Here is a 27,086-nt window from a genome sequence, read left to right on the forward strand (position 1 = left end):
TTTTAATGACCAAAACCCAACTTTGGAAGGTTCTCCATGACTTTAATGACCAAAACCCAACTTTGGAAGGTTCTCCATGACTTTAATGACCAAAACCCAACTTTGGAAGGTTCTCCATGACTTTAATGACCAAAACCCAACTTTGGGTTGGTTCCCCTTGACTTCCATGACCTGAAAGTCCAACTTTGGAGAGTTTTGATGACCAAAACCCAACTTTGGAAGGTTCTCCATGGTTTCCATGACCAAAACCCAACTTTTAAGGGTTCCGTGACCCAAAAGTCCAACTTTAGAAGGTTCTCCATGACTTTAATGACCAAAACCCGACTTTGGAAGGTTCTCCACGATTTTAATGACCAAACCCCAACTTTAGAAGGTTCTCCATGACTTTAATGACCAAAACCCCCAATTTTAAGGGTTCCATGATTTTTTTAAAGACAAAACCTCAACTTTTAAGGGTTCCAGGACCCAAAAGTCCAACTTTGGAAGGTTCCCCATGACTTTAATGACCAAAACCCAACTTTGGAAGGTTCTCCATGACTTTAAAGACCAAAACCCAACTTTTAAGAGTCCTCCATGATTTTAATGACCAAAACCCAACTTTGGGTTGGTTCCCCTTGACTTTCATGACCTGAAAGTCCAACTTTGGAGAGTTTTGATGATCAAAACCCAACCTTGAAAGGTTCCCCACGATTTTAATGACCAAAACCCCCAACTTTAGAAGGTTCTCCATGGTTTCCATGACCAAAACCCAACTTTGGAAGGTTCTCCATTGTTTCGATGACCAAAACCCAACTTTGGAAGGTTCTCCATGGTTCTCATGACCAAACTCCAACTTTTAAGGGTTCCACCACCCAAAAGTCCAACTTTGGAAGGTTCTCCATGGTTTTAATGACCAAAACCCCAACTTTTAAGGGTTCTACGACCCAAAAGTCCAACTTTGGAAGGTTCTCCATGGTTCTCATGACCAAACCCCAACTTTGGAAGGTTCTCCATGACTTTAATGACCAAAACCCAACTTTGGAAGGTTCTCCATTGTTTCAATGACCAAAACCCAACTTTGGAAGGTTCTCCATGGTTCTCATGACCAAACCCCAACTTTTAAGTGTTCCACGACCCCAAAAGTCCAACTTTGGAAGGTTCTCCACCATTTTAATGACCAAAACCCCAACTTTGGAAGGTTCTCCATGATTTTAATTACCAAAAACCCCAACTTTGGAAGGTTCTTCATGGTTTCCATGACCAAACCCCAACTTTTAAGGGTTCCACGACCCAAAAACCCCAACTTTAAAAGGTTCTCCATTGTTTCAATGACCAAACCCAACCTTGGAAGGTTCTCCATGGTTTCCATGACCAAACCCCAACTTTTAAGGGTTCCACGACCCAAAAGTCCAACTTTGGAAGGTTCTCCACGATTTTAATGACCAAAACCCAACTTTTAAGGGTTTCATGACCCAAAAGTCCAACTTTGGAGAGTTTTGATGACCAAAACCCAACTTTGGAAGGTTCTCCACGATTTTAATGACCAAAAACCCAACTTTTAAGGGTTCCACGACCCAAAAGTCCAACTTTGGAAGGTTCTCCACCATTTTAATGACCAAAAACCCCAACTTTTAAGGGTTCCACGACCCAAAAGTCCAACTATGGAAGGTTCTCCACCATTTTAATGACCGAAACCCAACTTTTAAGGGTTCCATGACCCATAAGTCCAACTTTGGAAGGTTCTCCATGGTTCTCACCCAACTTTGGGGTCCGGCCGCGGCCCCGATGACCAGTGTCCACCTGGAAGCCCCCCTAGATGCGGAAGCTCTCGGCTTTGCCGTCGATGTGCCGCAGCCTCAGGTAGACGTCGGTGCCGACGCCCTGCAGGGACTGCAGCACCAGGGACCCCCCCAGGTACTCGGCGTAGGCGCGCGACGTCGGCAGCCCGAAGCCGAACCTGGGAGACACCAAAAAGTCCCAAAAGTGGCCCAAAATTATCCCAAAAATCCAAAAAAATCTCAATGAATATTCCAAAAAAAATCCGGTTAAATATCCAAAAAAATCCCATTAAATATCCCAAAAAATCCCATGAAATACCCAAAAAATCCCATTAAATATCCAAAAATCCCATTAAAAATCCCAAATCCCACCCCAAAATCGCCTCCAAAATCCACCCCAAAACCGAACCTGGGGGGACACTGAGAAGTCCCAAAAGTGGCCCAAAATAATCCCAAAAATCCAAAAAAAACCTCGTTAAATATCCCAAAATCCCATTAAAAATCCCAAATCCCACCCCAAAATCGCCTCCAAAATCCACCCCAAAACCGAACCTGGGGAGACACCAAAAAGTCCCAAAAGTGGCCCCAAAATTCCCAAAAATAAAAAAAAAAAAATCTCGTTAAATATCCAAAAAATCCTATGAAATACCTAAAAAATCCCATTAAATATACCAAAATCCCATTAAATGTCCCAAATCCCATCCCAAAACCCCCAGAACTGCCTCCAAAATCCACCCCAAAACTGAACCTGGGGGGACAACGAGAATTCCCAAAAGTGGCACCAAAATTCCCAAAAATCAAAAAAAAATCTCGTTAAATATCCAAAAAATCCTATGAAATACCCAAAAAAATCCCATTAAATATCCCAAAATTCCACCCCAAAATCGCCTCCAAAATCCACCCCAAAACCGAACCTGGGGGGACACTGAGAAGTCCTAAAAGTGGCCCAAAATAATCCCAAAAAATCCCATTAAATATCAAAAAAATCCCATGAAATACCTAAAAAATCCCATTAAATATACCAAAATCCCATTAAATGCCCCAAATCCCACCCAAAAACCCCCAGAACTGCCTTCAAAATCCACCCCAAAACCGAACCTGGAGAGACACCAAAAAGTCCCAAAAGTGGCCCAAAATAGTCCCAAAAATCAAAAAAAATAAATATTCCAAAAAAATCCCATTAAATATCCCAAAAATCCCATTAAATACCCCAAAAAATCCCATTAAATATCCCAAAATCCCACCCAAAACCGCCTCCAAAATCCACCCCAAAACCGAACCTGAGGAGACACCAAAAAGTCCCAAAAGTGGCCCAAAATAATCCCAAAAATCCAAAAAAATCTCAATAAATATTAAAAAAAATCACGTTAAATATCCCAAAAAATCCCATTAAATATCCCAAAATCCCATTAAATATCCCAAAATCCTACAAAATATCCCAAATCCCACCCCAAAACCCCAAAACTGCCTCCAAAATCCACCCCAAAACCGAACCTGGGGGGACACCGAGAAGTCCAAAAAGTGGCACCAAATTATCAAAAAAATCGAAAATTCTCATTAAATGTCCAAAAAATCCCATGTAATACCCAAAAAATCCCATTAAATATACCAAAATCCCATTAAATGCCCCAAATCCCACCCCAAAACCCCAAAACTGCCTCCAAAATCCACCCCAAAACCGAACCTGGGGAGACACCAAAAAGTCCCAAAAGTGGCCCAAATTAATCCCAAAAATCCAAAAAAATCTCGTTAAATATCCAAAAAATCCCATGAAATACCTAAAAAATCCCATTAAATACCCCAAAATCCCATTAAATGCCCCAAATCCCAAATCCCACCCCAAAACCGCCTCCAAAATCCACCCCAAAATCAAACCTGGGGGGACACCAAGAAGTCCAAAACGTGGCCCAAAATAATCCCAAAAATCCAAAAAAAAATCTCAATAAATATGCCAAAAAAATCCTGTTAAATATCCCAAAAAATCCCATGAAATACCCAAAAAATCCCATTAAATATCCCCAAAATCCCATTAAAAATCCCAAATCCCACCCCAAAACTGCCTCCAAAATCCACCCCAAAATCGATCCTGGGGGGACACTGAGAAGTCCCAAAAGTGGCCCAAAATAATCCCAAAAAATCCCATTAAATATCAAAAAAATCCCATGAAATACCAAAAAAATCCCATTAAATATCCCAAAATCCCATTAAAAATCCCAAATCCCACCCCAAAACCGCCTCCAAAATCCACTCCAAAACCGAACCTGGGCGAACACTGAGAATTCCAAAAAGTGGTCCCAAAAATCCCAAAAAATCTCATTAAATATCCAAAAAATCCCATGAAATACCTAAAAAATCCCATTAAATATACCAAAATCCCATTAAATGCCCCAATTCCTAACCCAAAATCCCCAGAACTGCCTCCAAAATCCAGCCCGAAGCCAAACCTGGGGAGACACCAAAAAGTCCCAAAAGTGGCCCAAATTAATCCCAAAAATCCAAAAAAATGTCAATAAATATTCCAAAAAATTCCATTAAATATCCCAAAAAATCCCATGAAATATCCCAAAAAATCCCATTAAATATCCCAAATCCCACCCCAAAACCGCCTCCAAAATCCACCCCAAAACCGAACCTGGGGGGACACTGAGAAGTCCCAAAAGTGGCCCCAAAATAATCCCAAAAAATCCCATTAAATATCAAAAAAATCCCATGAAATACCCAAAAAAATCCCATTAAATATCCCAAAAATCCCAATAAATGCCCCAAATCCCATCCCAAAACCCCAAAACTGCCTCCAAAATCCACCCCAAAACTGAACCTGGGGGGACACCAAGAAGTCCAAAACGTGGCCCAAAATGATCCCAAAAATCAAAAAAAAATCTCATTAAATATCAAAGAAATCCTATGAAATACCAAAAAAATCCCATTAAATACCCCAAAAATCCCATTAAATATCCCAAAATCCCACCCCAAAATCGCCTTCAAAATCCACCCCAAAACCAAACCTGGGGGGACACTGAGAAGTCCCAATAGTGGCCCAAAATAATCCCAAAAACCAAAAAAAATCTCGTTAAATATCCAAAAAATCCCATGAAATACCTGAAAAATCCCATTAAATATACCCAAAAAATCCCATTAAATGTCCCAAATCCCATCCCAAAACCCCCAGAACTGCCTCCAAAATCCACCCCAAAACCGACCCTGGGGGGACACTGAGAAGTCCAAAAAGTGGCCCAAAATAATCCCAAAAATCCAAAAAAATCTCGTTAAATATCCAAAAAATCCTATGAAATACCCAAAAAATCCCATTAAATATCCCAAAATCCCATTTAATGCCCCAAATCCCATCCCAAAACCCCCAGAACTGCCTCCAAAATCCAGCCCGAAGCCAAACCTGGGGAGACACCAAGAAGTCCCAAAAGTGGCCCAAAATAATCCCAAAATTCCAAAGAAAATCTCAATAAATATGCCAAAAAAATCCCGTTAAATATCCCAAAAAATCCCATTAAATATCCCAAAATCCCATTAAATACCCCAAATCCCATCCCAAAACCCCAAAACTGCCTCCAAAATCCACCCCAAAACTGAACCTGGGCGGACACTGAGAAGTCCCAAAAGTGGCCCAAAATGATCCCAAAAATCCAAAAAAATCTCATTAAATATCCAAAAAATCTCATTAAATATGCTAAAAATCCTATTAAATACCCCAAAAATCCCATTAAATACCCCAAAAATCCCATTAATAACCCAAAAATCCCATTAATTACCCCAAAAATCCCACTCCAGGGCTTGACCCAAATTTTTGGGGGCTGTCCCCAATTTGGGGAGGGGTCCCCAATTTGAAACCCCCCCAAAATCCCCAAATTCCCCCCAAATTCCCCCCCAAACCCAACCCTGGTCATTGTCCGCCATTTTGAAAGGATGTCCCCAATTTCTGGGAAATGTCCCAAATTTCCCCAAATTTGTCGGGGGTGCCTCCAAATTTTTGGGGGCTGTCCCAAATTTTTGGGGTCTGTCCCCAATTTGGGGAGGGGTCCCCAATTTAAAACCCCCCAAATTCCCCCCAAATTCCCCCCCAAACCCAACCCTGGTCATTGTCCGCCATTTTGAAAGGATGTCCCCAATTTCTGGGAATTCCCAAATTTCCAATAAACGTCCCAAATTTTTCAGGGATGCCCCCAAATTTTTGGGGGCTGTCCCAAATTTTGGGGTCGCCCCCAAATTTTTGGGGTGGGGTCCCCAATTGAAAACCCCCCAAATTCCCCCCAAATTCCCCCCCAAACCACACCCTGGTCATTGTCCGCCATTTTGAAGGGATCTCCCAAATTTCTGGGAAATGTCCCAAATTTCCCCAAATTTTTCGGGGATGTCCCCAAATTTTTGGGGACTGTCCCAAATTTGGGGAGGGGTCCCCAATTTAAAACCCCCCAAAACTTTCCCAAACCCCCCCAAATTCCCCCCAAATTCCCCCCAAACCCAACCCTGCTCATTGTCCGCCATTTTGAAGGGATGTCCCCAATTTCTGGGAAATGTCCCAAATTTCCCCAAATTTTTCAGGGATGCCCCCAAATTTTTGGGGGTTGCCCCAATTTGGGGAGGGGTCCCCAATTTAAAACCCCCCAAAATCCCCCCAAATTCCTCCCCAAACCCAACCCTGGTCATTGTCCGCCATTTTGAAGGGATGTCCCCAATTTCTGGGAATTGTCCCAAATTTCTGATAAACGTCCCCAAATTTTTCGGGGCTGCCCCAAATTTTGGGGGTTTGTCCCCAATTTGGGGAGGGGTCCTCAATTTAAAACCCCCCAAAATCCCCCAAAAACCCCCCAAATTCCCCCCCCAAACCCAACCCCGGTCATTGTCCGCCATTTTGAAAGGATGTCCCAGATTTCTGGGAAATGTCCCAAATTTCCCCAAATTTTTCGGGGATGTCCCCAAATTTTTGGGGGTCACCCCGAATTTGGGGAGGGGTCCCTGACCCGTGCATGGGTCCCGGCTGGCCGCTGGCGTCCATCAGGCCGCGGAAGGGCCCCCCCAGGCGCGGGTCCTGCGCGCTGGCCTCGGCCGTGCTGAAGTGGTACTCGGTCACCTTGTCCAGCAGCTCGTGAGGGATGCCACCGCCACGGTCCGAGATCCTGCGGACATTGGGGACATTTGGGGACATTTGGGGACATCAAGGACGTTGGGGACATTTGGGACATTTGGGAGATTTGGGACATTGGGGACATTGAGAACATTTGGGGACATTGGGGATGTTTGGGGACATTTGGGAGATTTGGGACATTGGGACATTTGGGACATCAAAGACATTGGAGATGTTTTGGACATTGGGGACATTTGGGGACATTTGGGACATTTGGGACATTTTAGGACATTTGGGGACATTTGGGACATTTTGGACATTTGGGAGATTTGAGACATTTGGGGACATCAGGGACACTTGGGAGATTTTGGGACATTTGAGAGATTTTAGATGTTTTGGACATTGAGGACATTTGGGACATTTAGGGACATTTTGAGGACATTTTGGGGACATTTGGAGAAATTTTGGGGACACTTTGGGACATTTTGAAGACATTTGAGGACATTTGGGGACATTTCAGGACACTCGAGGAATTTTGGGGACATTTGGGGACATTTTGGGACATTTGGGGACATTTGAGAACATTTGAGGACATTTTGGGGACATTTGCGGACACTTTGGGACATTTGAGGACACCTGAGGACATTTTGGGGACATTTGGGGAACATTTGGGGATATCTGGGGACATTTTGGGGACATCTGGGGACATTTTGGGGACACCTGAGGACATTTTGGGGACATTTGGGGACACTTTGGGACATTTGAAGACACCTGAGGACATTTTGGGGACATTTTGGGGACATTTGGGGACATTTTGGGGACATTTGGGGACGTTTCGGGGCCGTACCGGATGACGAGGTCGATGTCGTTGTTGGCGATGGTCACCACGATGTCGGGGACGTTGTAGGGCGTGTCCAGGTGGGACTCCATGGTGGCCCTGGGGACCCCAAAATGGCACCGGGGTCACCCCAAAATGGCACCGGGGTCACCCCAAAATGGCACCGGGGTCACCCCAAAAATGGCACCGAGGTCACCCCAAAAATCAGCTGAGGTCACCCCAAAATGTCACCGGGGTCACCCTAAAAATGGCACCAAAGTCACCCCAAAAATGAGACCAAAGTCACCCCAAAAATGGCACCGAGGTCACCCCAAAATGGCACCGAGGTCACCCCAAAAATGGCACCAAAGTCACCCCAAAAATGGCACCAAAGTCACCCCAAAAATGGGACCAAAGTCGCCCAAAAATGGCACCGAGGTCACCCCAAAATGTCACCCGGGTCACCCCAAAAATGGGACCGAGGTCACCCAAAATGTCACCGAGGTCACCCCAAAAATGGCACTGGGGTCACCCCAAAAATGGCACCGAAGTCACCCCAAAAATGGGACCAAAGTCACCCCAAAATGGCACCGGGGTCACCCCAAAATGGCACCGAAATTACCCCAAAATGGCACCAAAATCACCCAAAAATGGCACCGGGGTCACCCCAAAATGGCACCGGGGTCACCCCAAAATGTCACCGGGGTCACCCCAAAATGTCCCCACGGTCACCCCAAAATGGCACCGGGGTCACCCCAAAATGGCACCGGGGTCACCCCAAAATGGCACCAAAGTCACCCCAAAAATGGGACCAAAGTCGCCCAAAAATGGCACCGAGGTCACCCCAAAATGACCCCAAAACCCCCCAATATCCCTTTAAAATCATCCCAAAATTACCCCAAAACCGCAAGAAATCCCCAAAATTGCCCAAAATCCCCAAAATTTGCCCAAAAATTTCATCCCTGGGTACCTCATGGTGTTTTAGAACATCCAAAATCTCCCCAAACCATCCAAAATGACCCCAAAAATCCCCCTAAAATCACCCCAAAATCACCCCAAAATCCCTCTAAAATCCCCTCAAAATTTCCCTAAAATCCCCCCAAAATCCCCCTAAAATCCCCCCAAAATCCCCCTAAAATCCCCCCAAAATTTCCAAAAAACGCCCAAAATTGCCCAAAATCCCTGGAATTGGCCCCAAAATCCCCTCCTGGGCACCTCATGGAGTTTTAGAACATCCAAAATCTCCCCAAACCCCCCAAAATGACCCCAAAATCCCCCTAAAATCACCCCAAAATCCCTCTAAAATCATTCCAAAATAATCCCAAAACCGCAAAAAATGCCCAAAATTGCCCAAAATCCCCAGATTTCACCCCAATATTTCATCCCTGGGCACCTCATGGTATTCTAGGACACCAAAACGTCCCCAAACCCCCCAAAATGACCCTAAAATGGCCCAAAACCCCCCTAAAATCACCCCAAGATCCCCCTAAAATCCCCCCAAAATTTCCAAAAAATGCCCAAAATTGCCCAAAATCCCCGGAATTGGCCCCAATATTTCATCCCTGGGCACCTCATGGCATTTTAGAACATCCAAGATCTCCCAAACCCCCCAAATGACCCCAAAACCCAACAAAATCTCCCTAAAATCACCCCAAAATTCCTCTAAAATGATCCCAAAATGATCTCAAAACCACAAAAAATCCCCAAAATTGCCCAAAATCCCCAAAATTCACCCCAAAATTTCATCCCCGGGCATCTCATGGTATTCTAGTACACCAAAATGTCCCCAAACCCCCCAAAATACCCCCAAAATCCCCCTAAAATCACCCCAAAATCCCTCTACAATCAGCCCAAAATTATCCCAAAACTACAAAAAATCCCCAAAATTGCCCAAAATCCCTGAAATTCGCCCCAAAATTTCATCCCCGGGTGCCTCATGGTATTTTAGGACACCAAAACGTCCCCAAACCCCCCAAAATGACCCCAAAACCCCCCTAAAATCCCCCCAAAATCCCTCTAAAATCATCCCAAAATTACCCCTAAACTGCAAAAAATCCCCAAAATTGCCCAAAATCCCCAAAATTTGCCCCAAAATCCCTGTCCTGGGCACCTCACGGTGTTCTGGAGCAGCAAATCCCCACAAACTGGCCCAAAACCCCACAAAATCCCCCTAAAATCACCCCAAAATCCCTCTAAAATCCCTCAAATTCATTCCGAAACCCGAAAAAAATCCCCAAAATTGCCCAAAATCCCAGAAATTCGCCCCAAAACTTCATTCCTGGGCACCTCATCGTTGTCTAGTACACGAAAATGTCCCAAACCCCCTCAAAATGACCTGAAAATGTCCCAAAACCCCCCTAAAATCACCCCAAAATCCCCCTAAAATCCCCCCAAAATCCCTCTAAAATCCCCCCAAAATCTCCAAAAAACCCCCAAAATTGCCCAAAATCCCCGGAATTGGCCCCAATATTTCATCCCTGGGCACCTCATGGCATTTTAGAACATCCAAAATCTCCCCAAACCCCCGAAAATACCCCCAAAATCCCCCTAAAATCACCCCAAAATCCCTCTAAAATCCCCCCAAAATCTCCAAAAAACGCCCAAAATTGCCCAAAATCCCCGGAATTGGCCCCAAAATCCATCCCGGGCATCTCATGGCGTTCTTGAGCAGCAAATCCCCACAAACCCCCAAAAATACCCCAAAAATGGCTCCAAATCCCCTTAAAATCACCCCAAAATTCCACTAAAATCACCCCAAATTTACCCCAAAACCGCAAGAAATCCCCAAAATTGCCCAAAATCCCCAAAATTCGCCCCAAAATTCTGTCCCCAGGCACCTCATGGTATTCTAGTCCACCAAAACTTCCCCAAGCCCCCCAAAATACCCCCAGAATGTCCCAAAACACCCCTTAAATTGCCCCAAAATCCCTCTAAAATCCCCCCAAAATTTCCAAAAAATACCCAAAATTGCCCAAAATCCCTGAAATTCGCCCCAAAATTTCATCCCCAGGCACCTCATGGAGTTCTGGAGCAGCAAATCCCCACAAACCCCCCAAAATACCACCAAAAAAGCCCAAAATCCCTCTAAAATTGCCGAAAAATCCCTCTAAAATCATCCCCTAATTACCCCAAAATTTCCAAAAAATGCCCAAAATTGCCCAAAATCCCCGGAATTGGCCCCAAAATCCATCCTGGGTACCTCATGGTATTCGAGGACACCAAAACATCCCCAAGCCCCCCAAAATACCCCCAAACCCCCCCTAAAATCACCCCAAAATCCCTCTAAAATCACCCCAAAATCCCTCTAAAATCCCCCCAAAATCTCCAAAAAACGCCCAAAATTGCCCAAAATCCCCGGAATTGGCCCCAAAACCCGTCCCCGGGCACCTCATGCTGTTTTAGAACATCCAAAATCTCCCCGAAACCCCCAAAATACCCCCAAATCCCCCTAAAATCACCCTAAAATCCCCCTAAAATCACCCCAAAATTCCTCTAAAATCCCCCCAGAATTTCCAAAAAATACCCAAAATTGCCCAAAATCCCCAAAATTCACCCCAATATTTCATCCCTGGGCACCTCATGGCATTTTAGAACATCCAAAATCTCCCCAAACCCCCCAAAATACCCCCAAAATGGCCTAAAATCCCCCTAAAAACACCCCAAAATCCCTCTACAATCAGCCCAAAATTATCCCAAAACTACAAAAAATCCCCAAAATTGCCCAAAATCCCCGGAATTGGCCGCAAAATCCATCCCGGGCACCTCATGGTATTCGAGGAAACCAAAACGTCCCCAAACCCCCCAAAATACCCCCAAAATCCCCCTAAAATCCCCCTAAAATCCCTCTAAAATCCCCCCAAAATTTCCAAAAAACGCCCAAAATTGCCCAAAATCCCCGGAATTGGCCCCAAATCCCCTCTCGGGTACCTCATGGCGTTCTTGAGCAGCAAATCCCCACAAACCCCCCAAAATACCCCCAAAAAAGCCCAAAATCCCTCTAAAATTGCCGAAAAATCACCCCAAAATCGCCCTAAAATCCCTCTAAAATCCCCCCAAAATCTCCAAAAAACGCCCAAAATTGCCCAAAATCCCCGGAATTGGCCCCAAAACCCGTCCCCAAACACCTCATGGCGTTCTTGAGCAGCTCGGGCAGGACGTAGTCCAGGGGCAGGGGGATGAAGGGGAAGCGCGCGGCCACGTGGCCGTTGATGCGCACGCGCGGCGCCGTCCCGTACTGGTGCTCGCAGAGACGCCTGCGCAGGTGAGACAGGTGTGACACACCTGAGTGACGTCACCTGTGTCACCTGTGTGACCTCTGACACCTGTGCCACCTGTCACTGTCACCCCCCGTCCCCCATTCACACCTGGGCGCCGTCCCGTACTGGTGCTCGCAGAGACGCCTGCGCAGGTGAGACACACCTGAGTGACGTCACCTGTGTCACCTGTGTGACCTGTGTGACCTGTGTCACCTGTGTGACCTCTGACACCTCTGACACCTGTGTCACCTGTGTGACCTCTGACACCTGTGTAATCTCACCTATGTCACCTGAGTGAACTCACCTGTGTAACCTCACCTCTGTCACCTGTGTGACCCTACCTGTGTGACCTCACCAATGTGACTTCACCTGTTTGACCTGTGTGAGCTCACCTGTGTGATCTCACCTGTGTCACCGGTGTGACCTCACCTGTGTCACCTGTGTGACCTCACCTGTGTCACAAGTTACCTTATCTGTGTGACCTCACCTGTGTGACCTCACCTGTGTCACCTGTGTGACCCGTGTCACCTGTGTGACCTCACCTGTGTCACCTGTGTCACCTATGTAACCTCTGACACCTGTCACCTGTGTGACCTGTGTGATCTCACCTGTGTGATCTCACCTGTGTGATCTCACCTGTGTCACCTGAGTGACCTCACCTGTGTGACCTGTGTGATCTCACCTGTGTGACCTCACCTGTGTCACCTGTGTCACCTCTGACACCTGTGTCACCTCTGACACCTGTGTCACCTGTGTCACCTGTGTCACCTGTGTCACCTCTGACACCTGTGTCACCTCACCTGTGTCCCCTGTGTGATGGCACCTGCCAGCCACAGTCACCTGCTGTCACCTGCTGTGTCCCAGGTGTATCTCAGGTGTGCCCAGGTGAGTGTCCAGGTGAGTGCCCAGATGCCCCCAGGTGTGCTCAGGTGTGCCCAGGTGTATTTTGGGTGCCCTCAGGTGTATTTTGGGTGTGCCCAGGTGTGTTTTGGGTGCCCCCAGGTGTATCTCAGGTGTGCCCAGGTGTTCCCAGGTGTGTTTTGGGTGCCCCAGGTGTGCCCAGGTATGCCCAGGTGTATCTCAGCTGTGCCCAGGTGTATCTCAGGTGTGCCCAAGTGTGCCCAGGTATGTTTTGGGTGTGCCCAGGTGTGTTTTGGGTGCCCAAGGTGTGCCCAGGTGCCCCCAGGTGAGTGCCCAGGTGTGTTTTTGGGTGTGCCCAGGTGTGCCCAGGTGTGCCCAGGTGTGCCCAGGTGTGCCCCAGGTGTGCCCAGGTGTGCCCAGGTGTGCCCAGGTGCCCCCAGGTGTGTTTTGGGTGCCCCCAGGCGCGCTCACCTGGCGAAGTCCGCCCACTTCTCGACGAGTCTCTTGGGGGACAGGCGGGTGCAGATGATGCCGACGAAATCCGGCTGCAGATTGGGGCCAAAAACCGGGAAAACGGGAAAAGTGAGAAAAACGGGAATTGGGAAAAGTGAGAAAAACAGGGAATTGGGGGAAAATTTGGGAAAAGTTGGGATTTTGGGGGAAAATTGGGAAGAAAATGGGGAAATTAAGAGAAAAATTAGAAATATTGGGAAGAAAATGGGGGAAAATTGGGAAGAAAATGGGGAAATTTTGGTAAAAATTGGAAATTATGGTAAAAAAAATGGGGCAAATTGGGAAAAATTGTGAAGAAAATGGAGAAAATTGGGGGGAAATTGGAAAAATTGGGAAAATTTTGGGGAAAATTGGGGAATAAATTGGGGGAAAATTGGGGGAAAATTGGGAAGAAAATGGGGAAATTAAGGGAAAAATCAGAAATTTTGGGAAAAATTGGAGGAAATTGGGAAAATTGGGAAGAAAATGGGGAAATTTTGAGAAAAAATGGGGAAAATTGGTAAAAATTGGGGGAAAAATACGGAGAAATGGGGAAAAATTGAGGAAAATTGGGGAAAATTGGGAATTTAGGGAAAAATGAGCAGAAAAATGGGGCAAAATGGAGAGAAAAATTGGGAAAAAATTGAGAATTTTGGGGGAAAATGTGGAAAAATTGGTAAAAAATAGAGAAAAATAGGCGAAAAATGGGGAAAATCGGGAATTTTGGGAAAAATTAGGAAAAATTAGGGAAAATTGGGAATTTTGCGGAAAATTGAAGAAAAATTTGGGAAAATTTGGGAAAATTGGGGAAAAATTGGGAATTTTGGGAAAAAATGGGAGAAAGTTGAGAAAAATTGGGGAAATTTTGAAAAATTCAAGGGAAAATTGGAGAAAATCTCAAAAATTGGGATAAAATTGTAGAGAAATTGGGAGAAAATCAGGATTTTTGGAGAAAATTGGGAAAAAATTGGGGAAAAATGGGAAAATTTTGGAAAAATTGGGGCAAATTTACCCGGGGCAGCTGCACAGGTGATGTATGGGGTCTATAGGATCTATAGGACACACCTGGCCAGGTGAGCTCACCTTGTCCTCGTGCAGCGCCAGGTGATGCACAGGTGAGCTATGGGATCTATAGGACACACCTGGCAGACAGGTGAGCTCACCTTGTCCTCGTGCAGCGCCAGGTGATGCACAGGTGAGCTATGGGATCTATAGGACACACCTGGCCAGGTGAGCTCACCTTGTCCTCGTGCAGCGCCAGGTGATGCACAGGTGAGCTATGGGATCTATAGGACACACCTGCACAGGTGAGCTCACCTTGTCCTCGTGCAGCGCCAGGTGATGCACAGGTGAGCTATGGGATCTATAGGATGTGTAGGTACCTGGCAGACAGGTGAGCTCACCTTGTCCTCGTGCAGCGCCAGGTGATGCACAGGTGAGCTATGGGATCTATAGGATGTGTAGGTACCTGGCAGACAGGTGAGCTCACCTTGTCCTCGTGCAGCGCCAGGTGATGCGCCGCCAGCATTCGCATCCCCAGGCGCGACGTCAGCGTCTTGTCCAGGAACGGCCGCAGCAAACGCTCGTCCTGACAGGTAACGACAGGTGAGACAGGTGAGTTACAGGTGAGACAGGTGGGACAGGTGAGCGACAGGTGAGACATGGACAGGTGAGACAGGTGAGACACAGGTGAGGGACAGGTGAGACAGGGGAGACAGGTGAGAGAGGTGGGGGACAGGTGAGAGAGGTGAGAGGTGGGACAGGTGAGGGACAGGTGGGACAGGTGGGACAGGTGAGATTAAGACAGGTGGGACAAGTGAGACATGAACAGGTAAGACAGGTGAGGGACAGGTGAGATACAGGTGAGACAGGTGAGATACAGACAGATGAGATAGGTGAGAATGACAGGTGAGACAGGTGAGACTGACAGGTGAGCCAGGCAGTGGGTGTGGCTCCAATGGAACTTCCCCAGGTGTACCCCAGGTGTACCCCAGGTGTAACCCAGGTGTGTTACCTATCTCAGGTGTGTCTCAGGTGTGTCTCAGGTGAGTTACCTGTTCCCAGGTGAGGTTACCTGTGCCAGGTGAGTTACCTGTATGTGCCGCCGGCACTCCCGCAGCCCCTCGGCCAAGAGCGTGTGTAACCCAGGTGTACCCCAGGTGTACCCCAGGTGTGTTACCTATCTCAGGTGTATCCCAGGTGAGGTTACATATTACAGGTGAGTTACCTGTGCCAGGTGAGTTACCTGTATGTGCCGCCGGCACTCCCGCAGCCCCTCGGCCAACAGTGTGTGTAACCCAGGTGTACCCCAGGTGTACTCCAGGTGAGTTACCTATCTCAGGTGTATCTCAGGTGTGTCCCAGGTGAGGTTACCTGTGCCAGGTGAGTTACCTGTATGTGCCGCCGGCACTCCCGCAGCCCCTCGGCCAACAGTGTGTGTAACCCAGGTGTACCCCAGGTGTGTTACCTGTCCCAGGTGTGTTACCTATCTCAGGTGTGTCCTAGGTGAGTTACCTGTGCCAGGTGAGTTACCTGTGCCAGGTGAGTTACCTGTATGTGCCGCCGGCACTCCCTGAGCCCCTCGGCCAACAGTGTGTGTAACCCAGGTGTATCCCAGGTGTAACCCAGGTGTGTTACCTATCTCAGGTGTGTCCCAGGTGAGGTTACCTGTGCCAGGTGAGTTACCTGTATGTGCCGCCGGCACTCCCTGAGCCCCTCGGCCAGCAGCATGTGTATCCAGGTGTACCCCAGGTGTGTTACCTGTCTCAGGTGTATCTCAGGTGTGTCCCAGGTGAGGTTACCTGTGCCAGGTGAGGTTACCTGTCTCAGGTGAGTTACCTGTATGTGCCGCCGGCACTCCCTGAGCCCCTCGGCCAGCAGCGTCACCACGTCCTTGTGATCCTCCAGCAGCTGCCGCAGCAGCGCACAGTACTGCGCCTCATCGCTGCGCACCTGGATCTGCACAGGTGAGACACAGACAGGTGAGTCACACACAGGTGTGACAATGGCAGCACTGCGCCTCATCGCTGCGCACCTGGATCTGCACAGGTGAGTCACAGACAGGTGAGTCACACACAGGTGTGACAATGGCAGCACTGCGCCTCATCGCTGCGCACCTGGATCTGCACAGGTGAGACAGGTGAGTCACACACAGGTGTGACAATGGCAGCACTGCGCCTCATCGCTGCGCACCTGGATCTGCACAGGTGAGACAGGTGAGTCACACACAGGTGTGACAGTGGCAGCACTGCGCCTCATCGCTGCGCACCTGGATCTGCACAGGTGAGTTACACACAGGTGAGTCACACACAGGTGTGACAATGGCAGCACTGCGCCTCATCGCTGCGCACCTGGATCTGCACAGGTGAGACACACACAGGTGAGTCACACACAGGTGTGACAATGGCAGCACTGCGCCTCATCGCTGCGCACCTGGATCTGCACAGGTGAGACACACACAGGTGAGTCACACACAGGTGTGACAATGGCAGCACTGCGCCTCATCGCTGCGCACCTGGATCTGCACAGGTGAGACACAGACAGGTGAGTCACACACAGGTGTGACAATGGCAGCACTGCGCCTCATCGCTGCGCACCTGGATCTGCACAGGTGAGACAGGTGAGTTACACACAGGTGTGACAATGGCAGTACTGCGCCTCATCGCTGCGCACCTGGATCTGCACAGGTGAGACAGGTGAGTCACACACAGGTGTGACAATGGCAGCACTGCGCCTCATCGCTGCGCACCTGGATCTGCACAGGTGAGACACACACAGGTGAGTTACACACAGGTGTGACAATGGCAGCACTGCGCCTCATCGCTGCGCACCTGGATCTGCACAGGTGAGACAGGTGAGTCACACACAGGTGTGACAATGGCAGCACTGCGCCTCATCGCTGCGCACCTGGATCTGCACAGGTGAGACAGGTGAGTCACACACAGGTGTGACAATGGCAGCACTGCGCCTCATCGCTGCGCACCTGGATCTGCACAGGTGAGACAGGTGTGACAGGTGAGTCACACACAGGTGTGACAATGGCAGCACTGCGCCTCATCGCTGCGCACCTGGATCTGCACAGGTGAGACAGGTGTGACAGGTGAGTCACACACAGGTGTGACAATGGCAGCACTGCGCCTCATCGCTGCGCACCTGGATCTGCACAGGTGAGACAGGTGAGTCACACACAGGTGTGACACAGGTGTGACAGGTGAGATACAGGTGAGACATGGAGAAGTGTGCCAGGTGACATACAAGGTGTGAGACGCGTGTGACAGGTGCGACAGGTGAGACACAGAACGTGTGACACTGATGGTCCTCTGCATCGGCACAGGTGTGCCCAGGTGTGCCCAGGTGTGCCCAGATACCTCCAGGTGTGCCCAAAATGTGCCCAGGTACCTCCAGGTGTGCCCAGGTGTGCCCAGATGTGCCCAGGTACCCTCAGGTGTGCCCAAAATGTGCCCCAGGTGTGCCCAGGTACCTCCAGGTGTGCCCAGGTGAGTTTCCACACCCCCAGGTAACCCCAAAACCCCCCAAAATCCCCATTTTTCACCCAAATTCCACCGTTTTTTTTTGTCCTGCCCCTCCCAGGTGTGCCCAGGTGTGCCCAGGTGTGCCCAGGTGTGCCCAGGTGTGGCAGGTCACTCACCGGGGGGAAGTCGCTGAGTTTCTGGAAGGCGCGGATGTAGAGCTCGTGCTGGGGGGAGGGGAGAGATCAGAGCCCTGCCCCGAAATTCCCGGAATTTTGGGGATTTTTTGGGAATTTTTGGGGTTTTGGGGGAAAGTTTGGGATTTTTTGGGAGATTTTTTGGGGATTTTCTGGGGATTTTCGGGGGAATTTTGGGAATTTTTGGGGAATTTTTGGGGGAATTTTTGGGGATTTTTGGGGGATTTCGGGTGATTTTTGGGAGTTTTCGGGGATTTTTTGGGATTTTAAATAAGTTTGGGGTTTTTTTTAGGGGGTTTTTGGAGAATTTTTAGGAAGTTTTGTAAATTTTTGGGGATTTTTGGGAAATTTCCGAGATTTTTTTGTTTTGGGAATTTCAAAGAATTTTCGGGCATTTTTTGGGAATTTTTGGGAAATTTCTGGATATTTTTGGGGGATTATTAGGGAATTTTTAGGTATTTTTCGGAAAGTTTTGGAAATTTTTAGGAAGTTTATGGAAATTTTGGGACATTTTTGGGGATTTTTTTTATTTTTAGGAAGTTGTGGGAATTTTTGGAGACATTTTCAGAATTTTCAGGAATTTGGGGGAATTTTGGGAATTTTTTGAAAGCTTTGGGAATCGTTGGGCATTTCTGGGAAGTTTTTGGGGAATTTCAGGGAACTTCTGGGATCCTGTGGGGATTTTTGGGAAGTTCTGGGAATTTTTGTGAGATTTTGGGAATTACGGGAATTTGAGAAGTTTTTTAAAAATTAATTTTTATTTTTCAGATTTTTTTTTCATTTTTTGGACGATTTTTTGGCCTTTTTTTTGCATTTTTTTCGCGTTTTTTCCCATTTTTTTTGCAAATTTCAGGGAATTTCGTGCTGCTGTTTAAATTTTGGGTGTATTTTGTGAGTTTTTGGGAGTTTTGGCGCTCACCACGTGCAGGATGGTCGGGTTGCAGCCGATGATGAAGGGAAGGTTCCGGAAGCCGCGGATCCGGTGGGCGATGCGCACGGGCAGCTCCTGCTGCAGGTACCGGGCGCTATTCTGACCAAAAAAACAACAATTTTGGGAAAAATCCTCATTTTTTATCGCCCTCAGGCCTTTCTGGCAATTTGGGAATTTTCACACCCAAATTTCCGGGGGTTCTCCCCAACCAAAAGCAAAAAATTCCCTCAAAAAATGTCAATTTTTACACTAAAAAAAATTCAATTTTTAGTCCAAAATTTTCAATTGTTACCCAAGAATATTCATTTTTTACTCTAAAATTTTAGATTTTCCCAAAAAATTAAAATTTACCCCCAAAATTTCTATTTTTACCTTCAAAATTTTTAATTTTCCCCAAAATTTTCCATTTTTAGTCCAAAATTTTCCATTTTTACCCCAAAGTTTTTAATTTTCACCCCAAAAATTTTTTAGCCCAAAACTTTCAGTTTTACCCCAGAATTTTCAATTTTTACACTAAAACTTTAGATTTTTTAAAAAAAATTTAAGTTTTACCCCGAAATTTTAAACTTTCTCTCAAAAATTTTTAATTTTCCGCAAAATTTTTGATTTTCCCCAAAGTTTTCCATTTTTACAGCAAAAACTTTCAATTTTTACCCCAGAAGTTTTAATTTTTACCCAAAAATTTCAATTTTCCCCAATAATTTTCATTTTACCCCAAAATTTTCAATTTTCACCCCAAATTTTTCCATTTTCACCCCAAAATTTTCAAATTTTACCTCAAAATTTTCAATTCTCACCCCAACATTTTCTATTTTCACCCCAAACTTTTTATTTTTTACCCTAATGTTTTCCTTTAAAATTTTAAATTTTACCCCAAAATTTTCAATTTTCACCACAAAATTTTTATTTTTTATACAAAAATTTTAAAGACTTTCCCAATAAATTCAATTTTACCCCATTATTTTAAATTTTCACCAAGAAGTTTTAATTTTTACCCCAAAATTTTTAATTTTACTCCAGAATTTTCAATTTTCACCCCCGAATTTTCAATTTTACTCCAGAATTTTCCAATTTCAGCCCAAAATTTTCAATTTTCATCCCAAATTTTTCCATTTTTACCCCAGAATTTTCAAATTTCACCCCAAAATTTTCATTTTTAGCAAACCTTCCCTCCCCCCAAAATTCAGGAAAAAACCCCAAATTTTAGGAACCCTCCCAAATTTTGGGGACCCCCCCCCCAAATTTGGGGTCCCCCTCACCAGGATGTGGCTGCCGTCCTGCGAGCGCCCCGAGTAGAGCATCGTGGTGGGGGTCAGGCGCACCGAAGGCTGAATTTGGGGGAAAAAAAGGAGATTTTGGGATTTCTCCCAAATTTGGGCTAAAATCCGTCCCAAAATGGAGCCAAAATCAAGGAAAAATGACCAAAAATGGTTCAAAAATCTGTCCCAAAATGGACCCCAAATCCTCCTAAAATCCCCTAAAAATGGTCCCAAAATGAACCAAAAATGGTTCAAAAACGGCTCTAAAATCCTCTAAAAATGGCTCCAAAATCAGCCAAAAATGGCCCAAAAATCTTTTCCAAAATCAGCCAAAAAAGCCCCAAAATCCACCTAAAATGGCCCAAAAATCCCTTCCAAAATGGATCCAAAAATTGCCCCAAAACCCTTTAAAAATGGCCCAAAAATAGACCCAAAATCCACATGAAATGGCACAAAAATCCCTCCAAAAATGGCCCCAAAATCCCCTAAAAGTGGCTCTAAAATCAGCCAAAAAGTGCCCAAAAATCCCTCCCAAAATGGACCCCAAATCCCCACAAAAATGACCCAGAATGGCCCCGAATCTCCCCAAAATGACCCCAAATCCCCCCCAGACAGCCCCAAATCCCGGGTAAATTTGGGGAGGGGTCTCCCCCAATTTGAGGAGGGGTCCACCCGGATTTGGGGAGAGGTCTCACCCTCTCTATGACCCAAAATCCTCCCCAATCTCCCCAAAATCCCCCCCAAATGACCCCAAATCCCAGGTAAATTTGGGGAGGGGTCTCCCCCAATTTGAGGAGGGGTCCCCCCGAATTTGGGGAGGGGTCTCACCCTCTCTATGACCCCAAATCCCACCAAATGGCCCCGAATCTCCCCAAAATCACCCCAACCCCCCCCCAAATGGCCCCAAATCTTGGGTAAATTTGGGGAGGGGTCTCCCCCAATTTGAGGAGGGGTCCCCCCGAATTTGGGGAGGGGTCTCACCCTCTCTGTGGCCACATCAAAGACCCCAAATCCCCCCAAAATCCCTCCCAAAACCCCACAAAACCCCACAAAATCACCCCAAATGCCCCCCAAACGACCCCAAATCCCGGGTAAATTTGGGGAGGGGTCTCCCCAATTTGAGGGGGGGTCCCCCCGGATTTGGGGAGGGGTCTCACCCTTTCGGCGGCAGCGTCGATGGCCCCAAACCCCCCCAAAATCCCACCAAAATCCCCCTCAATCTCCCCAAAATCCCCCAAAATCACCCCAAATCTCCCCCAAACGGCCCCAAATCCCGGGTAAATTTGGGGAGGGGTCTCCCGAATTTGAGGAGGGGTCCCCCTGAATTTGGGGAGGGGTCTCACCCTCTCTATGACCCCAAATCCCCCCAAAAATGACCCAGAATGGCCCCGAATCTCCCCAAAATCACCCCAAATCCCCCCCAAACTCCGGGTAAATTTGAGGAGGGGTCTCCCCAATTTGAGGAGGGGTCCCCCCGAATTTGGGGAGGGGTCTCACCCTCTCTATGACCCAAAATTCCCCCAAAATCCCCCTCAATCTCCCCAAAATCCCCCAAAATCCCCCCAAATCCCCCCCAAACGACCCCAAATCCCGGGTAAATTTGGGGAGGGGTCTCCCCGAATTCGAGGAGGGGTTCCCCCGAATTTGGGGAGGGGTCTCACCCCCTCGATGACCCCAAATCCCCCGAAAAATGACCCAAAATGGCCCTGAATCTCCCCAAAATCACCCCAAATCTCCCCAAACGACCCCAAATCCCAGGTAAATTTGGGGAGGGGTCTCCCCAATTTGAGGAGGGGTCCCCCCGGATTTGGGGAGGGGTCTCACCCTCTCTATGACCCCAAATCCCCCAAAAATCCCCCTCAATCTCCCCAAAATCCCCCAAAATGACCCCAAATCCCCCCCAAACAGCCCCAAATCCGGGGTAAATTTGGGGAGGGGTCTCCCCAATTTGAGGAAGGGTCCCCCCGGATTTGGGGAGGGGTCTCACCCTCTAGGCAGAGGCATCGATTACCCCAAATCCGCCCAAAATCCCTCCCAAAACCCCACAAAACCCCACAAAATGACCCCAAATCCCCCCGAAACGACCCCAAATCCCGTGTAAATTTGGGGAGGGGTCTCCCCAATTCGAGGAGGGGTCCCCCCGGATTTGGGGAGGGGTCTCACCCTCTCGGTGGCAGCATCGATGGTGCTAAATTCCCCCAAAAATGACCCAAAATGGCCCCGAATCTCCCCAAAATCACCCCAAATCCCTCCCAAACGACCCCAAATCCCGGGTAAATTTGGGGAGGGGTCCCCCCGAATTTGGGGAGGGGTCTCACCCTCTCAGCCATGGTGTCGATGGCACCAAATTCCCCTGAAAATGACCCAAAATGGCCCCGAATCTCCCCAAACCCCCCCCAAATCCCGGGTAAATTTGGGGAGGGGTCTCCCCCAATTCGAGGAGGGGTCCCCCCGGATTTGGGGAGGGGTCTCACCTCTCGGTGACGGCGACGATGGCCCCAAACCTCCCCAAAATCCCTCCAAAATCCCCCTCAATCTCCCCAAAATCCCCCAAAATGACCCCAAATCCCCCCCAAACGGCCCCAAATCCCCATTAAATTTGAGGAGGGGTCCCCCCGAATTTGGTGAGGGGTCTCACCCTCTAGGGAGAGGCATCGATTACCCCAAATCCCCCCAAAAATTCCCCAAAATGACCCCAAATCTCCCCCAAACGGCCCCAAATCCCGGGTAAATTTGAGGAGGGGTCTCCCCAATTTGGGGAGGGGTCCCCCCGGATTCGAGGGGGGGTCCTCCCGGATTTGGGGAGGGGTCTCACCCTCTCGGCGGCGGCGTCAATGGCGGGCTGGTGGTAGAAGGAGGTGACGGCCTTGCAGCGCTCCCGCGCCAGGTCCGGGGGGGTTTGGTCGGCGGCGCCGCGGGCGGGGGGATTTTGGGGGACCCCTCCCCCCCTGAGGGGATTTTGGGGGACCCCTCCCCAACCTGGAGGAGTTTTGGGGGTCCCACCCCCCCCCCAGGGGGGATTTTGGGGGGTCCCGCCCCCGCCTCGAAGACCCCCCCCCAAAAGGCGCCGCAGCATCTCCTGTGTGGGGAGGAAAGGGTTAATGAGGGGAGGGAACCCCCAAAAAATTAAAGTTTGGGGGAACCCAAAATACAGCAAAAGGACCCCAAAAATCTCCTAAAATTACCCCAAAATGTACCCCAAAAAAACCCAAAATCTCATAAAGAAAAGATCCCAAAATCCCCCAAAATTTGCCCGAAGTACCCCAAAATCCACCCAAAAACCCCCAAAAATCCCCTCAAAGACCCCAAAATCCACCCAAAGGACCCCAAAAATCTCCTAAAATCACCCCAAAATTCACCCAAAAAACCCCAAAATCTCATCAAGAAAAGACCCCAAAATCCACCCAAAGGACCCCAAAAATTCTCTAAAATGACCCCAAAATCCACCCAAAAGACCCCAAAATTCTCTAAAATCACCCCAAAATTCACCCAAAAAACCCCAATAATCCTCTCAAGAAAAGATCCCAAAATCCCCCAAAATTGCCCCAAAATCTGCCCAAAGTCCTCCAAAATCCACCCAAAAAACCCCTCAAGAAAAGACCCCAAAATCCACCCCAAAAAAACCCCCAAAATCCTCTAAAATCACCCCAAAATTCACCCAAAGGACCCCAAAAATCCCCTCAGGAAAAGCTCCTGAGAGTTTCCCCAAAAATCAAAATTTTAAAGGTCCTGGACTCCTTTTTTCCCTCAGAATTCCTCCAAAACCTCCTTAAAATTCCTCAAAAATAAAGAATTTAAATATCCAGGACCCTTTTCCCCTCAGAATTCCCCAAAAATCAACATTTAAAAGGTCCAGAACCCCTTTTTCCCCTCAGAATTCCACAAAAATCATCATTTAAAAGGTCCAGGACCCCTTTTTTTCCTCATAATTCCCCAAAATTCAAATTTAAAAGGTCCAGGACCCCTTTTTTTCCCTCAGAATTCCCCAAAAACTCTTCAAGAACCCATTTTTCCCCTCAGAATTCCTAAAAAAAATGGGATTTAAATATCCAGGAACCTTTTTCCCCTCAGAATTCTTCCAAAAAATCACTCAAGGACCCATTTTCCCCTCAGAATTGCTCAAAAAAAATCAGATTTAAATATCCAGGACTCTTTTTCCCCTCAGAATTCCATCAAAAATCAACATTTAAAAGGTCCAGAACCCCAAAAATTCGGATTTAAGTATCCGGAACTCCTTTTTCCCCTCAGAATTCCCCAAAAACCAAAATTTAAAAGGTCCAGGACCCCTTTTTTCCCCTCAGAATTCCCCAAAACCCAAAATTTAAAAGGTCCAGAACCCCTTTTCCCCCTCAAAATCCCCCCAAAACCCTTCAGGAATCCTTTTTTCCCCCTCAGAATTTCTAAAAAAAATCGGATTTAAATATCCAGGAACCTTTTTCCCTCAGAATTCTTCCCAAAAAAACACTCCGGGACCCCTTTTTCCCCTCAGAATTCCTAAAAAAAATCAGATTTAAACATCCAAGAGCCCCTTTTCCCCTCAGAATTCCATCAAAAATCAACATTTAAAAGGTCCAGAACCCCAAAAATTCGGATTTAAGTATCCGGAACTCCTTTTTCCCCTCAAAATCCCCCCAAAAAAACCACCCCGGGACCCTTTTTCCCCTCAGAGTTCCATCAAAAATTAAAAGGTCCAGGACCCCTTTTTTCCCCTCAGAGTTTCCTCAAAAATCAACATTTAAAAGGTCCAGAACCCCAAAATTTCGGATTTAAGCATCCGGAACTCCTTTTTCCCCTCATAATCCCCCAAAAAAACCACCCCGGGACCCTTTTCCCCCTCAGAATTCCTCAAAAAAAATCAGATTTAAATATCCAGGACTCTTTTTCCCCTCAGAATTCCATCAAAAATCAACATTTAAAAGGTCCAGGACTCCTTTTTTCCCTCAGAATTCCTCAAAAATCAACATTTAAAAGGTCCAGGACCCCTTTTTTCCCTCAGAATTCCCCAAAAATCAACATTTAAAAGGTCCAGAACCCCAAAAATTCGGATTTAAGTATCCGGAACTCCTTTTTCCCCTCATAATCCCCTCAAAACCCCATTTTTCCCCTTTAAAAACCCCTTTTTTCCCTTTAATCCTCCTCCATTCCCTCCCCTCCGCCCTCCCCTTCTCCCCCACCGCACGTCCCAAACACAACCCCGCTATCCGGACACTCCATTTCCCTTTTAATTCCCCACAAAAACCTTTTAATTTTACCCCAAAATCCTTAAAATTTACCCAAAAAAAACTCCCCAAATTTCCCCCCTCACCAACCAGCGGCCCCGGGGCCTCCCCGACACCTCCCCCGGGTTCGGCTCGCAATGGATTCGTCCGTTCCCGCCTCCTCTCCTTTGGTTCTCCCGTCCTACCCCCCCCCCCCCTCAGCGGGTTGAGGGTGGTACGGTCCGGCCGCACTGCGCGCGCGCGGGAACGTGAGGGGGGAGTGAGTGGCGGGAAAATGGCGCCAGCTAGCGGACGAGGTATGAGGGGGAGGCCGCGATTTTGGGGTGAAAAAATGAAATTTTGGGGTTTTTATGAGGGGAAAAAAAAAAAAGATCCTCGAGCTCTAAATTAAATTTTTTTTGAGGGAATTTTAGTGGGAAAATGGATCCCGGTGCGGGAATTTGGCGGGGGGGGGGGGAGGTGAGGGGGAAAATGAGGGAGAAAAGGGAATCTCAAATTCGGAATTTATATTTTTTTTTAGGGGGGGAAATTGAGGAAAAAAGGGGAATTTTGGAGACTTTTGGGGGAAAATTGAGGGGGAAAGGGGAATTTTGGAGGTTTTTTTGGGGAAAATTGAGGATAAAAGGGAATTTTGGAGCATTTTTGAGGGAAAATTGAGGAAAAAAGGGAAACCCCCAAATCCTGAATTTCCTTTTTGAGGGAAAATTGAGGAAAAAAGGGGAATTTTGGAGCTTTTTGGGGGAAATTGAGGGGAAAAGGGGAATTTTGGGGGGAAATTGAGGATAAAAGGGAATTTTGGAGCTTTTTGGGGGAAAATTGAGGAAAAAAGTGGAATTTGGAGCTTTTTGGGGGAAATTGAGGGGAAAAGGTGAATTTTGGGGGGAAATTGAGGCTAAAAGGGAATTTTGGATCATTTTTGAGGGAAAAGTGAGGGAAAATGGAATTTTGGAGCTTTTTGAGGGAAATTTGAGGAAAAAAGTGGAATTTGGAGCTTTTTTGGGGAAAATTGGGGAAAAGGGGAATTTTGGAGCTTTTTGGGGGAAATTCAGGGGGAAAGGGGAATTTTGGGGGAAAATTGAGGATAAATGGGAATTTTGGAGCATTTTTGAGGGAAAAGTGAGGGAAAATGGAATTTTGGAGCTTTTTGAGGGAAATTTGAGGAAAAAAGGGAAATTTTGGAGCTTTTTGGGGGAAAATTGAGGAAAAGGGGGAATTTTGAAGCTTTTTGAGGGAAATTTGAGGAAAAAATGGGAATTTTGGAGCTTTTTGGGGGAAATTGAGGGGAAAAGGGGAATTTTGGGGGAAAATTGAGGATAAAAGGGAATTTTGGAGCTTTTGGGGGAAAATTGAGGATAAAAGGGAATTTTGGAGCATTTTTGAGGGAAAAGTGAGGGAAAAGGGGGAATTTTGGAGCTTTTTGAGGGAAATTTGAGGAAAAAAGGGGAATTTTGGAGCTTTTTGGGGGAAAATTGAGGAAAAGGGGGAATTTTGGAGCTTTTTGAGGGAAAATTTGAGGGGAAAAGGAGAATTTTGGAGCTTTTTGGGAGAAAATGAGGAAAAAAAGGGAGTTTCGGAGCTTTTTTGGGGAAAAGTGAGGATTAAAGGAAATTTTGGAGCATTTTTGAGGGAAATTTGAGGGAAAAATGGAAATTTCCTTTTTGGGGGAAAATTCGGGGGTAAAGGGGATCCCACCAAGGGGTTTTGGGGGATTTCGGGCAATTTTTGATCACTTTAATTCCATTTAAGTC

General features: G+C 47.1%; 1 protein-coding gene and 1 long non-coding RNA gene across 4 annotated transcripts; one reads left to right on the forward strand and one right to left on the reverse strand.

The window, feature by feature from the left end:
• Positions 1–962: 962 nt before the first annotated feature.
• Positions 963–1,638, forward strand: LOC140685196 (uncharacterized). Its single transcript, XR_012058473.1, has 3 exons — positions 963–1,024; positions 1,331–1,401; positions 1,503–1,638. It is a non-coding gene; the product is annotated as an uncharacterized lncRNA (long non-coding RNA).
• On the reverse strand, positions 1,495–25,568 carry BCKDK (branched chain keto acid dehydrogenase kinase). 3 transcript variants are annotated; one of them, XM_072936448.1, is made up of 12 exons: positions 25,429–25,568; positions 22,935–23,198; positions 20,120–20,188; positions 18,849–18,959; positions 17,912–17,959; positions 16,102–16,221; positions 14,753–14,851; positions 13,243–13,316; positions 11,779–11,907; positions 7,685–7,774; positions 6,734–6,889; positions 1,495–1,936 (listed from the first exon to the last, which is right to left on the reverse strand). In XM_072936448.1, the coding sequence occupies exons 2-12, from the start codon at positions 23,193–23,195 to the stop codon at positions 1,792–1,794; spliced, it is 1,302 nt and encodes a 433-aa protein (XP_072792549.1). In that variant the 5' UTR covers positions 23,196–23,198; positions 25,429–25,568; the 3' UTR covers positions 1,495–1,791. The 3 variants fall into 3 exon arrangements, with proteins under 3 accessions (XP_072792549.1, XP_041575460.2, XP_072792550.1); XM_041719526.2 differs by having other exon boundaries at positions 25,425–25,528; XM_072936449.1 differs by lacking the exon at positions 25,429–25,568 and adding an exon at positions 24,552–24,572.
• Positions 25,569–27,086: the final 1,518 nt, after the last annotated feature.

The sequence above is a fragment of the Taeniopygia guttata genome, chromosome 16 (genome assembly GCF_048771995.1).
Source record: "Taeniopygia guttata chromosome 16, bTaeGut7.mat, whole genome shotgun sequence".
Classification (NCBI taxonomy): Eukaryota; Metazoa; Chordata; class Aves; order Passeriformes; family Estrildidae; genus Taeniopygia; species Taeniopygia guttata.

What these genes read in the sequence shown, in the direction of transcription:
- BCKDK (XM_072936448.1), bottom strand. Translation starts at nt 23,195, where the DNA reads ATGCTGCGGCGCCTTTTGGGGGGGGGTCTTCGAGGCGGGGGCGGGACC. An exon ending in AGGACGGCAGCCACATCCTG is followed by an intron (nt 18,960 to 20,119) that starts GTGAGGGGGACC and finishes TTTTTTGGTCAG; the next exon opens with AATAGCGCCCGGTACCTGCA. An exon ending in TGGCGCTGCACGAGGACAAG is followed by an intron (nt 13,317 to 14,752) that starts GTGAGCTCACCT and finishes CCCAATCTGCAG; the next exon opens with CCGGATTTCGTCGGCATCAT.